This window comes from Sycon ciliatum, chromosome 1, assembly GCF_964019385.1.
Source record: "Sycon ciliatum chromosome 1, ocSycCili1.1, whole genome shotgun sequence".
In the NCBI taxonomy this organism is placed as follows: domain Eukaryota; kingdom Metazoa; phylum Porifera; class Calcarea; order Leucosolenida; family Sycettidae; genus Sycon; species Sycon ciliatum.
The window spans coordinates 77,294,165-77,308,159 of NC_088643.1; the positions used below are offsets into that span (position 1 = coordinate 77,294,165).

A 13,995-nucleotide genomic window follows, 5' to 3' on the forward strand; every position below is an offset into this window, starting at 1 on the left:
TCAGAACCGCTCACAGAGCGATTTTTATATGGATAATATTTACTATGCAGTCATGTAGAACGTCGTATAGTGCCATTTTTGGCCTCGTAATGCTTTATAATGCTCGAGCGCTCGTAATGCTCCGGGTGGTGTATAATGCTCGATATAATGCCGGCATTATCCGCCAACACCTAGTTACTTGTTGCCCCCCAAAAAGGGGCGTGTCAAGGCCCATCGAGCACTCGGAAACTGTGATCGGATGCATGAGCAAACAGATTTTAGCACTTTTTCAGCTAAAAAAGCTCAAAAGGGTGATATTCACCAAAAAAAAACGCAATAAAGGGCGAAAGAAACGGGCTTTTCCAAAAAGGGCGAAAAAAGGGGCGAGCACCTTTGGGAAAGGGCTAACGGCCATGCCCTATTAAAGCATATTTTTTGTCTAAACCGAAAGATTATGCCGACCTTACACGTTTGAATCCGTATATTATGCCGGAGCATAATTTTTTGACGAAATCCCAAGATTATGCCAAATATTATTATGCCGGCATAATCCGCCAAGGGCTAGTCTAAGGTCCATAGCGCAACTCTGCATGACCATGAGAGCATTTTGACATACAGTAGAGTCGCGCGCTGAAGAACGTGGAGCCCAAGAACGTCCAGCCTGAAATACTAAGAATGCCACAGCCTAAAGTTAAGAACGGCGGTGTTGTTTTTCTGGGAGCTTGTGGGATACATATGATTCAGTACGCATTGTTTCTAAGAACGTGTTATAAGAACGCAGCCAGATTGCTGAAAAAATAAGAACGTCCCAGGCTAACCCCTTGGAAACAACGTTCTTGGGCGCGTGACTCTACTGTACATAATTGTGTTGTGGGTTCATGTTTGGATAATTAGAATGTCCGGATAATTAGAAGCTTTTTCCTGGCATTTGGAGGTTCGAATTACCAGGATTCCACCTGTACTCCGAACCCAAAAACGTGCGGAATTCTGAGGACATGAATCAGTGGGCTTACACCTCTGCTTCAGCAAGAGGGGATTACACACCCACACGCACATGCCCCCCCCCCCCCCCACACACACACACATCATACGCACCGCGCGTATACATGTACAAAGAGCTCAACTGCAGCTGCATGTTCTGCTAGTATAGTACTAACATGTTCTCATGGTATGCATACCGTCATCCAGCAACACTGCATCATACACATTGAGAAAAAGCCAGGAAAATGTTTCATGCCAACGACTTTGTGACCGGTGACGATATGTGAGGTAGAAAATGACAAGAGAGTGTAAGCAGGTAAAAGCAAGGGAGATATACAGGATCGGAATGGGCATGATAACCTGGGAAAAGGTGCTCTCAATAGTTATTTCATTCGTTGGTGACTATCTACATGCACACATGCACACAGCATTCGCACGGAGCTGCTGAGATTGACTGAAACGGGGATGGAGAAGAAGAAGAAGTGAAGTGGGGACAGGGGAAAGGAGGACGAGAAAAGCGTCATTTTATGCATAGCTATTGCAGTTGGATTTTATGCTGCAGCTACAAGTACATGCTAGGTGCAGAAAGAGCAGCTGCAAGTACATGCTAGGTGCAGAAAGAGCAGCTGGTTTCATCGGCAACTCAACGACGATAGAACTGACGGCGGTATCTAAAATGAAGCTGAAAGACACCGTTGCGGAACTGGCAGCGGAAGCCATGCTTCCGCGAGAATTCCCACTCACGGTTGACAATCTTGAACGCTATGTCCTCATACGGAGGTCCAGCATGGAAGCGAATGACGCAGAAGTCCTTGCCTTCCTCTGACTGCAAAACCTTGTACTCTGGTGCCTTCCGCTTGTCGATCAGATCCGGATAAAATATATTGAACTTGTATCCGTGCACAACCTTGGGCGGCGGATTGTCGTGTCCGTAATGGGTCTGATTGTACTTGTTCCACTCAAATCCACAATGAACACGGTTGAAGAAGCGCGGCTTTCTCGGCCTATACTTGCTCTGCCATAGGAAGCTGGTATTCTCCACAGGCACCTGCACGTTGAACGTTGCTTCACCTGGCTCCATGTCCCTGCTGGCGGTGTGGCGCATGTGCTCTTCTTCTTGCTTGCTGCTGTTGGCATTGGCAGCCACCTCATGGCGCGCTTCAGCAATCATCTGCTGGTCTGCCATCTCATCAACAATGCTCAAGCTAGCTTCAGCTTCAGACGCGGGCACGAATTTAGGACTGTACATTACCGCGTCATAGTCCAGACCTTCGTCATCATCAGCAGCTTGATCTCCGGTGGCAGGTCGACGACCAGCCGCAGTGCTGCCATCTTTCTTTTCACCATCATCATCCTCTCCTTCACCGGCGCCCATGTCACTAGGGGCAACATACAGCTCCTCCAACTGACGCGAGCGCAGCTGCTCCAGACGCATCTGCAGCACTTTCTGATGGTTTTCACGCAAGCGTGCCTTGGCCATTACGGCATTCAGCTGATTGTGCAAGTGCTCCCAGTAGCTGATGTCACCTTCCTTGGCACCAATCTTGCGTGCAATCTGTTGCTTCAGCAGATTCAGTTGTTTATAGCTCTTGCCCTGGAATACAGCAGACACATCACCCTTGACCGAACGATTGACAACCTGTCGCTGATTCTCCTCCTTCGCGGCATCATGAAGTTTGCGAATTTCCTCCTCCACTATGGTTGTGATATCTTTCCAGAAGTCTAGGTTCTTGCCCTCCTCCAGCTCCACATAGACTTTGATGTCCTCCAGCAGATCTTCCAAATCCTGCTCAGCCAGGCCATTCAGGACAGTGTAGGGTTCATTCACATCCACTTCATCCAGAGCTTCTTCAGACATCTCCCACATGCTGTCAGCATACTTGGCCAGCAAATCAATGGGCTTCGAGCGGCCGTCTCTCATCCTGATCTTAGAGCGAAGCTTGGCCTGCTCCAAGTGAAACGTGTCCTCCTGTGCCTCCCATTCCTTGAACATTTCCGCCTCTCTCTCACGCTGCATCATTTGCATCTCTTCCTCTCTCGCGGCCTGCTCCAGTTCTCTCTCTTGGCGTCGCTGCTTGACCTTCTCCAGCTCACGTCTGTTCTCCAGAATCCTATGTTTATCTTTCTCAGACTGCAGCTCAGCATCCAAATGTCCGTATCCATCTTGCTCACGTTTCTTATGCCACACGAAAGGATCCAGCAAATTGCCGTCTCCAAACGGATTGTCTTGATTTGTGTAGCCCATGAGCTCCTTATCCCAACCTATTTTCTCTCGCTTCTTTCTCTCCTTTTCCTCTTTTTTCCTGAGCCTGCGCTCTCTTTTCTCGCTTGCTGTTTCGTCCATTCTGCCAGGGAGATGAGGCTCCCAACGGCAAAGCAAACAATCTACCCACGTAAACCGTTGCAAAGACAACAATCACGGTGACAATGTCACAATAAACCAGAGAGCATGCAAGAGAAGGAAGCTTTCAAACATTTGTGTGAAAATGGGTTTCGTCTTTCGAACGTTTCATTTTTTGAGTTTTTCAGGTGCGAACGCAACGATGACGTCATGCTGCGTTGCTTTGACTGCCAGCTGGCATGACAACTAGAATCCTTCATGTACTCTTGATACAAACAAAGACAAGTACACTGTACATGTTGAAGCAGGGTTTTTTTAGATCGGGATACAAACTGTAGTAAACTGCCAAAAATAATCACACTCAGCGGCCGGCACGGCCGGGCCACCACCACTACAAAATGTACACAGCTACTAGTATACTGCAGCTAGTACTAGTAGTAGTAGTAGTACTAGTACTAGTAGTAATACTAGTAGTAGTAGTCATGGTAGTAGTACTAGTACTAGTAGTAGTAGTAGTAGTAGCTACAGGGAGTCATACAAACTCTACTCTGCCGCTACTGGCGCCAGTGACCAGCTCTGGCACCAAAGCAAAAAAAAAAGGCAAAGGCAAGAAGTCCCAGATCCTCGCTGAAAACTATTCAGCCACTGTGACCATGGTGACTCCTCAGTAAAAAAAGTAGAGCCTCGAAAAGGTAAGATCACTGAGTACTATACTGAAGCCGAGAGATCGGCTGTTCTTTTCACAGTCATCAGACTGCCACGGGGACAAAAGCAGTAGCTGTTTCGTCCAAGGTCCTGCATTGGTCATTACTGGTGCTCGCGTATGTGAACCCCGTCAACGCGCCTGCATTGTACCTAGTCGAGATTTGGGAATGCTCAAACGACATAAATCGCAACTAAGTTACTTCCAAGTCGAGATCCTCGCCAGGCCGAGACTGCCACTGGGTAAGCGATACAAGGTGTCAGTGTGGGTAAGCGATACAAGGTGTCAGTGTGGGTAAGGACTACATGTAGCGGGTACGGTACATGTGCAGTGTCGCTAGCAATACCGTTCTGCCAAGACCATGAAGACTGAGAGTACATCACCGCGGCCACATGTACATGTATGTGTTCATGATTCTCCTATAGAATAGTGCAACTGGAGCTGCTGAACGTATACCGGTAGTAAATGTGCTGCTATCAGTACACGTACATCCACCAGCGGCCCATCAATCACAGCCAGGGGAGCTCGCAAAGGAATCGCAATCGCCAGCAGACTCGTCCAACTTCTCGCTGTCATGTAAGAATAGTATCAGAATACGATTGCATGACTGACTAGTCTTTCAAACATATCACGTGCTTGTTGCCATCCGACGGCCAATCAGCATCGACTTGTACCAGGGCAGAAATTGTGTGTATTGCCTGGACTACGGCATGGCAATGCCCTGCTACTGTGCTAGCATGCTACGGAGTACGGTGACATCCAATGCCCTGCATGCATGCTAATTGCTATGCAAATGCCAGGCTATGGTGCCATCTATCAGCGTAGCTCGGCAAGGGTCTGTGGCACTGGCAGTTTTTCGTTGTCACTGTTAGCTCAGTTCGCATGTACCATGTGTACATTCGACTGTGAACTGACGTTACTTGCTCTGGTAAGCGAAATAAAAGAGCATGCACCTATCTATCTGTTCTGAACTTAGCAAGCCAAAGTAAGTAAAGTGGCAATCACCGGGGTCAGTTTTCCATGTTCGGATTCCAGCTGTTCCAGCTCCGTGCGCTCTCGGGCAAGCCCTCGAGCGCACGGCTGAAGTTTCGTTCTGAAGTTTCAGCTCACGAAGTATCAGCTCCGTATGCTCTCGGGCAAACTCACAGTCACAAGCTGAAGTTTCGTTCTAAAGCTCCGTACGCTCAAGGGCTTGGGAGCTGCAACTCACAAGCTGAAGTTCCAGCTCCGTTTCAGCTGAAGCAAGGTGAAGTTTCGTTGTGAAGTAACTGTTCGCTTCATCTCGAGCAAGGTGAAGTTTCGTTCTGAAGTAACCGTTAGTTTCATCTCGAGCAAGGTGAAGTTTCAGCTCCGTACGCTCTCGGGCAAGCCCTCGAGCGTACGGAGCTGAAATTAACAAGCTGAATCCTCCACGTCCCCGACCACCACCCCTAGAGGAGTCTCGCTTTTATACCTTCATGCCCCCGTGCCCATTTTCAGCTCCGGACGTTATCAGGACGTGCTGATCGGTGATTGGTGTTTGCTTGTTGATGTATGCGGTATGTTTGAAACACAATCAAGCATGGTAGGAAGGTCTTGATGGAAAATGCGTACCCTCGTGCGTAGCCCTCGGGCAAGCCCTCGGGCATACGCACTCGGGCACTCCATGCCCTTGTGTGTACGCTCTCGGGCAAGCCCTCGAGCGTACACACGCGGGCATGAATTTTCCACCAAGCCCTTCCTTCCATGCTTGATTCTATACGTACAATCATGTACATGTAGATGTAGATGTAGTGACGTTTCAATGGGACCATCCAGTATCAGATGTTTCAATGGGACCATCCAGTATCAGATGTTTCAATGGGACCATCCAGTATCAGATGTTTCAATGGGACCATCCAGTATCAGATGGCACGCACTGACAATGCTTCCCACGGTGATAGCCATGAGCCACGAGAGCCATGTAGTGGACGTCACGTCAGTAGGTCTGCTAAGTGGCAATGACTCTCTTCTACAATGTACAGTACATGTATTTGCTTTATTGAATCGCACACACACACACACACACACCACACAGATACACACACACACACACACACACACACACACACACACACACCACACAGATACACGTGCACACGCACACACACACACACACACACACACACACACACACACACACACACACACACACACACACACACACACACACACACACACACACACACACACACACACCTACACACAGATACACACACACGCACACCACACACACACACACACACACACACACACACACACGCACACACACACACACACCACACACATACACACACACACATACACGCGCACTCACACACACACACACCACACACACACACACGCACATATACACACACATATACACGCAGATACACACACACACACACACCTTGAACGCCCATTGCCGTAGCAATGATAGCGATGGCTTCCTCACGCTGAGGCTCTAAATCCGAAATCTGCAGTATGGCGCATGCCGCTTGAGGTCACCAGGACGACGGAACACACACACACAGATACACGTACACATACACACACACACACATACACACACATACATGTACACACCTGTCCTGTCCTGTCCTGAACATTGCTGTTTCCGGTTACACGTCCCCTCGTGTGAGGGGCCGACAGACATGGAGAGTTGGGTTGATGCGCTGTGTCGCATCAACGTCCTAGCGAGATTTCCTAGCCATTTCATTGATCCATTTGTAGACACACACACATACACACACACACACACACACACACACATACACCACACACACACACACACACACACACACACACACACACACACACACACACACACACACACACACACACACACACACACATACACCACACACACACACACACACACACACACACACACACACACACACACACACACACACACACACACACACACACCACACACACACACACACACACACACACACTACTACTACTACTACTATAGCATGACTGCCCCATAGGGCCACGTCACTCCCTTGTAACAGGGAGCCAGAGTCAGGGTAAGAGAGTCAATGCTGGCGAGCCACATGCCGGTTGAGATCTCGTGGAAGCCGAAAACGTTTTTTGCAGAGACGGCACTCATATTCGAAAGTTTCCCTCTGTTTACAAGTAGGGCGACTGCCACGGCTGCATTTGTGCCGCTTGAAACCGGATGGCGAAAACTGGCGTTGGCACATTGAGCATTGGAGTTTGCCACTGTCCAGGAGAATCGACTCTCGACTAGACGAGGGCGGGCAAGCTTGGGTGCCGATCGTACTGCGGGTGCACTTGTGGACAGCACGGCCTCCAGCGCTGGCAAACCATCTGCTGCAGATATCGCATTGGAGTGCACCACGCTGGAGATGGATAGGCATCCTCTTCTCAGCGGTACACTTGTGACGAGCCATGTAGTGCGGCTTTGCAAATGTTCTGCGGCATACGGTGCATTCCACGCGAGCAGGTGCTGGGTTCGGTGGAGGTGGTGTGTGCACAAACTGGCGCCATTCAGACCTCTCCAAGGCCACGTCAAACCAGTTTGGAAGATGTTGGAGGTCAACACGGAACACGTCCTTCCAGCGCCGACGAGGACCATGGGCAGGCCGGGTCGTTTCCAGGGACCCAAACAAGAGCTGTCGCGGCGCACGCTCAGGTTCAAGGCGTACAACATGACCAAGCCATTCGAGGCGCCGATGCCGGATCTTCTCAGATAGCGCAATGGGATCTCCCCAGCGATCCCGCAGCTGCTGTGAGGTGATGTGTTCGTTCCACTGAGCGGTTCTGGACACACCAATGATAGCCCGCAAGCATCGATGGTGGAAAGTGTCGATACACCTGAGGTCGGCTTGGAGTGGGGTCCAACATTCAGCACCCTACAGCAGTATGGACACTACACAGGCAGAATACAAATGTTTCTTGGTAGACAGAGACAATGTGGGATCACAGAACACCTCCAACAATGCACCAAATGCCTTAGCGCCGTTAGCAATGCGACGAGCGACGTCGTGACAGGATCTGGTGTCAGGTGTGATGACGCTACCAAGATATACAAAAGACGGTACACATTCGACTTGGTCGCCAGCAACCAGGATGGGGGCACAATCCGCCTCAGAAGCAAAATGACCCGCAACGAAAAACTTCGTTTTGGGAATGCTTACGGACAGGCCAAACGAAGCCGCTACGTCATAGAAAACAACTAGACAGTCCTCAGCAGCACGATGAGAACACGCAAGTAGCACAGCATCATCGGCATATTCAAAGTCTGTAGCCACCGTCGACTGCACACACACACACACACACACACACACACACACACACACACACACACACACACACACACACACCACACACACACACACACACACACACACACACACACACACACACACGAGTATGTTTGCTCAAACTACATGTACATAATTATATTCTTTTTGTTTTCACTATTGCGATTGATTCAGCTATGGCATTGCCCATGCGAGTGAGACATTGACTGGTGACTGCTACCTAAAAACACCGCTGCAGTGACGACAACAATAACAACAACAACAACATGGCAAGCCACGGTAGTCAGCCGACGTGGAAATCATCCACGTACACGGCACCGAAGCATCAGCAGCGCAAGTTCCATGTCAAGCTGAACCACACATCGACAGCTAGCAAGCTTGCCACACCATACGCCGCACGGACTGTCGCTGCTCCATCCAGTGCAGGTACATGTGGACTAAGTTAACTTCATGGTTGATTAGCTGGATTCACGTTAGCATCACACGAGTGTTGAAGAACAGCGACACATGCTATGGTCTCATGTTGTGTTGTTATCATAAGCATTAATGGAAGTCGAACCAAGGCAATCACATTCCCATTGCTACTGGGCGTGTTTTATTATAGAAAATATCAGAGAATGTGATTGGCGATGTTGATGGATGTACACTGAATTATACATGTGACACTTGCGCAGTTCTGTGTCTATTTAGTAGCTTACGGGAAGATAAGAGATTGCTTCGTAGATTGCTCCGTGGTCCTCTGTTCTGTTTTCCGGTAGCCCCGAACAAGACAACGAGCAACAACAGAACGCCCATCGTACAACCGTACAGTTCGTTTGCTGACCCACATCTCAACTCCTACTTCAATCGCAAGTTTTCGGACAAAGGAGGAGCTGCAAAAATGTATGTGACTTCTTCTTCAGGCTTTCACTTGATTCAACTATGTACATATCCATGATTGTGTTGTTGTGCTAAGTGACATCCAACCCGAAGTGTATGCCGTACTATCGCCTATTGAAGCCGGGCTTTTTCCTGTGGAAGCCGATGTCAGGGCTAGGCTTCTATTCACATGAGGCATCTCTTCTCGTATGTATGTCAACACTAAAACAAGTCGTATGCACTGCTCAGCCGCACAGTGTATCTTGTAAACCAGGTTTGTATTCGAAACAGGCTTCTATGCGAGACAGGCTATACTAGTGTTACAAGACACTGCGGTATCATTTTGGCGCCCTGGACTTGAACGACCCTCGGCAACCTGGACTTGCTGTTAATGCTGCTGTTAATGCTGCTGGACGTACGCACGCGGCGGCACATTATAAATCTACGTACTGCGTACAGTGATGCAATGAGAACTTGTCCAGTGAACAACCAGCTTTGGCCCTTGGCTTGTATTCTACCAAGCACAACTGTGCAGGTACAGTCAACTTCGCTGATAACGACTGCGGATATAATGACAATTCGCGAATAACGACATAATTTTCATGCCCAGAGCAAGGTCCCATCCAACTGTGACACATATAATGAGACTTCGGGTATAACGACACTTCGTGAATAAGGACACTTTTCTGATGCCCCGCCGCCGAGTGTCGTTATAAGCCAAGTTGACTGTACTTGTGCGTTAGTCATATGCGTTAGTCAATCTCCGCTCCGTACAGCTAGCTGCTTTGCTGCTTCGACGAGTCGGTACGCTTCATCAGCCGAGCTCAGAGTGACTGGATGAACCGATCGGAACTAAGCCTAGTGAGCAACAAAGCATATTCACACAGCCTCAAAGCATCAAAATCAGAGTGCTCTACTTGTAACATACTTATAATCTGATCAATCCACCGTGATACGAGTGCAGGCTTGATCAAACGTGTACTATGCTCATGTGTTGTCTTGTTTCCGTATCTTTCCAGTCATGCCTCGCCATACCTAGCCAATCTGGCATCGACTCACAAGCGCCCGCTCACGGCACCATGCTCACATCTCTCCTCCAGCAAGCAGCACGCTAAGTCCACGGTCACGCCCACGACGGCGGCGCTGCTCGGCAGGACGATGGTGTCGCGCCCCAAGACCGTCTATCGGATCGAAATCCACACCGGCGATAAGAAGGCAGCGAGCACAACGGCACGGGTATGGGTGAAGTCATGACGTTATGCTGATTCCTATCCATGTGATATATGCTCATCTTTCTTTAATGTCTATGATGACCTACTGTGTTGCAGCAGTTCTTTTCAATACAAGGTTCTGACATTCTCCACCAACCAATCCATGTACAGTGTACTTCAGAAGTATTGAAAACTCCCTGACATGGTGTTACAGTTAGGACGGGCCGGCCCTGTTTCTTTGAAGACGGTTTGCACTGATGCATCTACATTGACACTCATCTGGTTGTTTTCTGCTCAGGTATTCATCGCTCTGCATGGCACGCATGGCAAGCTTAGCAAGCGTCGACTCTGGACGCCAAGCATGGTAGACGATGCCGACGATGATGGTGGAAAAGTGATCGATGCCAACGAGAAGTTCATGTTCCCGCGCGGCGAGATGCGCGTGTTTCTCCTGCAGGGCCCCGACATTGGCGAGCTCTGCTCTCTTACCATTGAAGTGAGTTAAGTCTGGTGAACCGTGAATAGTGTGTGAGTTAAGTCTGGTGAACCGTGAATTGTGTGTGAGCACAGGGCTGTAGTAGTAACGGGGTTTCAGGTGATCAGGCCAACTGAGATACTTGAACAGAAAGTGAACATTATTTCAGCCAGGGACTGCCTGGTGTTCAACCCTAGATCGGAATGTACCGGTGTGTACAAATTGGGCGAGTCAACCTTTTCGAAATAGGCCGGACTGGTGCTAGTGCCCTGGAATGGACGGGCATCGGCCGATGGTCGCTAGGTGGTTGGTATATGTGTTGGCCCGCTAGGGCTCGTTTTTTTGCCGTGTGTACTTTGGGCATACAGCCATGTTCAGTACTTTTGACTTGGTAAATTTTGGAATGGAGCAAATGATCACCAAATTATCACCAAAGTGCAGGGATGCATGATAGCCATAACATACAAGAACTGAGCAGGTATCTCATCTCTGTTGAATGAGCGGTATTTACCGAACATAAGTTGCACCATTTTAGATTTTTTTTAAATGCAGGGCCAACAAAGGGAATGATGACTTACTGCTGAAGTGGGCACTTCAAGTATACTGAAATGATATGGCAGACCTGAAAAGGGAGGGGGGGGGGGGGGTGCGACTTTAAAGGGGAAGTTAAGGCAACACAATTTCACCAGTTGTAGTCTTCGGGGTGCTGAGTCGAATGGTCGTGGTCCGAGGAAGCTGATACGCTCCCTTCCTACTTTAATCCCAATCGAACTCGCGCACTTCCACCGAAACTGGGTGACTGCGCCCTACTAGATGGGGATGTGTATGCAAAATGTCACTAAAAGCGCCATTTCGTTCTTATAAAAGCACGGATGACCGCGATTGACCCATATGTTGTAGTCTTTTGGACGCTGAGTCGACTGGTTTTGGTCCGAAAAGGCGGCAATGCAGCATTCCTCCTTTATTCCCAATCGAACATGGTTGAACAAGCGGTCACGTGCTCCTGCGTACACCAGTCACCTGGTCACGGTGCCTGCAGGGTACAACTTACTAGCCTGTTTGAACTTTTTTGGGTACAGTCCTGTCACTCGAGTTGAACTCGAGTTGAACCTTGGTGCGAAAGTTGTCGCCTGCTGGCGCGGTGACCAGGTGATTTGGGCACCCAGGAGCACGTGACCGCTTGTTCAGCCATGTTCGATTGGGAATAAAGGAGGAACGGTGCATCGCAGCTTTCTCGGACCAAAACCAGTCGACGCAGCGTCAAAAAGACTACAACATATGGGCCAATCGCGGTCATCCGTGCTTTTATAAGAACGAAATGGCGCTTTTAGTGACATTTTGCATACAAATCCCCATCTAGTAGGGTACAGTCACCCAGTTTCGGTGGAAGTGCGCGAGTTCGTTTGGGATTAGAGTAGGAAGGGAGCGTCTCAGCTTCCTCGGACCACGACCATTCGACTCAGCACCCCGAAGACTACAACTGGTGAAATTTTGATTTTTGCCTTAACTTCCCCTTTAATAATTTAATGCACGTTCACCTGTCTGAACAGAATAGTGTACTGTAGCAGTGTACTGCGTGGGTGTTTGCAGCACGATGGACTGTCGGAGAAGCACGCCTGGTACCTGCAGGAAGTTTTCATCACAAACACCAGCACGGGCATGCGCTGGAGATTCGCCTGCAACCGGTGGCTGTCGCTGTTCCACTCCGACTGTCACATCTCGCGGGATCTGCGGCCCACCAACAGCGTGGCAACGCCATCGAAGAATGACGCAAGTCGGCTTGGCCAGTCCAGACACACCGGCCACACTGCTGTCAAGCAAAGCACTGAGTATACTGGTTAGCTGACTGAGCGGCTTGTATTGATAACAGTCATGTAGATCTACATTGACCCTTCATCACAGTGGACCCCGCTCAACACAAACACATGTAACACGAATGTTTGTTAACACGGGAGAAAAGCTAGACTGTAACACAGGTATCCTGGACAAATTCCCGCTACTCAATATTTGACACAAGGGGGAAATCACCTGGTCCACAAACATTCTTGACTTGTTGTATGGGTTACATGGCACAGTCGGGGCCAAAAGAGTCCGACCCACGAGTCAAAAGCAGCGCCGCGTTTCCATTTCAATTACATCATCTATGTTCCCTACACTGATCCGAGGGCCGCAGTGGTCGCATGAGCCTTGGCGCTGATTTCGGCACGTGCGTTGGATTTCGTTGGCCACAGCTGTACTTCAAGCAGATTTGGCCAGGTCACCAAACCGCAGCACAGGATGACTAAGTCAGGCTCTGCAGCTAATTCCATGAGTCAGTCTTATGTATGTATAGCAGAGATGACTTTGCCAAACCTTGGGCACAGTACTTCACAGCCGTTAATTAGATCTTTGTGTGCTGAGACATACACTCGCATTGGGAACTTGTGACCCGGCATGAAGGTAACATGGATGCAGTGAGTGGACTTTTCAGTCCTTAAAACCACTTAATGGCGTCTGATACGCTCGCCTTCCACCGCTTTTGGAGCTGCATCGGCACCTGGATCCTTATGATGGCCGATTCTTGTGGATGTGGAAAAGTCAGTCTGACCGACCGACATGATTCTCATATAAACCATAACCTTCCTGCTTTCGTACAAATTAAATATTTTGAACACAGAAAATGCTGTGCACGTGGTATCTCTTTGTTCTGTGCAGTGTATGAAATCACAGTCAGTACGGGTGATGTGCGAGGTGGCGGAACGGACGCAAACGTCTTTGTGACACTGATCGGGGAGAGAGGAGCGACGCCAAAAACACAAATGTTGAACGGGTAAGATACACGAGCGCGAGCTGTATGTTCTTTCTAATGGTTAACTATCGCACCCAACTCCAAAGAATGCTGTTCGGTTCAATGATATCTGTTCATGGCCAAGCGGACTGGTTACCCATTGCTTGCAGTTCTCCAGATTCTACTACCAGTGCATGTGATGCTGTGTGTGTGTGTGTGTGTGTGTGTGTGTGTGTGTGTGTGTGTGTGTGTGTGTGTGTGTGTGTGTGTGTGTGTGTGTGTGTGTGTGTGTGTGTGTGTGTGTGTGTGTGTGTGTGTGTGTGTGTGTGTGTGTGTGTGTGTGTGTGTGTGTGTGTGTGTGTGTGTGTGCTGCTGCTGCTCTTGT

At 49.2% G+C, this 13,995-nt stretch overlaps 2 protein-coding genes across 3 annotated transcripts in view; one reads left to right on the forward strand and one right to left on the reverse strand.

The window, feature by feature from the left end:
- Nucleotides 1–1,109: 1,109 nt before the first annotated feature.
- Nucleotides 1,110–3,453, reverse strand: LOC135805574 (splicing factor Cactin-like). Its single transcript, XM_065319630.1, has one exon. The coding sequence runs from the start codon at nt 3,302–3,304 to the stop codon at nt 1,604–1,606; it is 1,701 nt and encodes a 566-aa protein (XP_065175702.1). The 5' UTR covers nt 3,305–3,453; the 3' UTR covers nt 1,110–1,603.
- A 474-nt stretch (nt 3,454–3,927) lies between these two features.
- The window catches only part of LOC135805575 (lipoxygenase homology domain-containing protein 1-like), a 28,137-nt gene continuing 18,069 nt past the window's right edge, over nt 3,928–13,995 (forward strand). The window contains exons 1-8 of one of the 2 annotated variants that reach the window (XM_065319631.1): nt 3,928–4,246; nt 4,430–4,580; nt 8,474–8,725; nt 9,058–9,181; nt 10,177–10,393; nt 10,667–10,864; nt 12,434–12,680; nt 13,538–13,652. In XM_065319631.1, coding sequence (XP_065175703.1) covers nt 8,566–8,725; nt 9,058–9,181; nt 10,177–10,393; nt 10,667–10,864; nt 12,434–12,680; nt 13,538–13,652 — 1,061 coding nt within the window. In that variant the 5' untranslated portion in view covers nt 3,928–4,246; nt 4,430–4,580; nt 8,474–8,565. Of the gene's footprint in view, nt 4,581–8,473; nt 8,726–9,057; nt 9,182–10,176; nt 10,394–10,666; nt 10,865–12,433; nt 12,681–13,537; nt 13,653–13,995 lie in introns of both variants that reach the window. The other variant, XM_065319633.1, reaches the window with a different exon arrangement.

Coding starts and splice junctions, on each gene's coding strand:
- LOC135805574 (XM_065319630.1), bottom strand. CDS start 3,304: ATGGACGAAACAGCAAGCGAGAAAAGAGAGCGCAGGCTCAGGAAAAAA.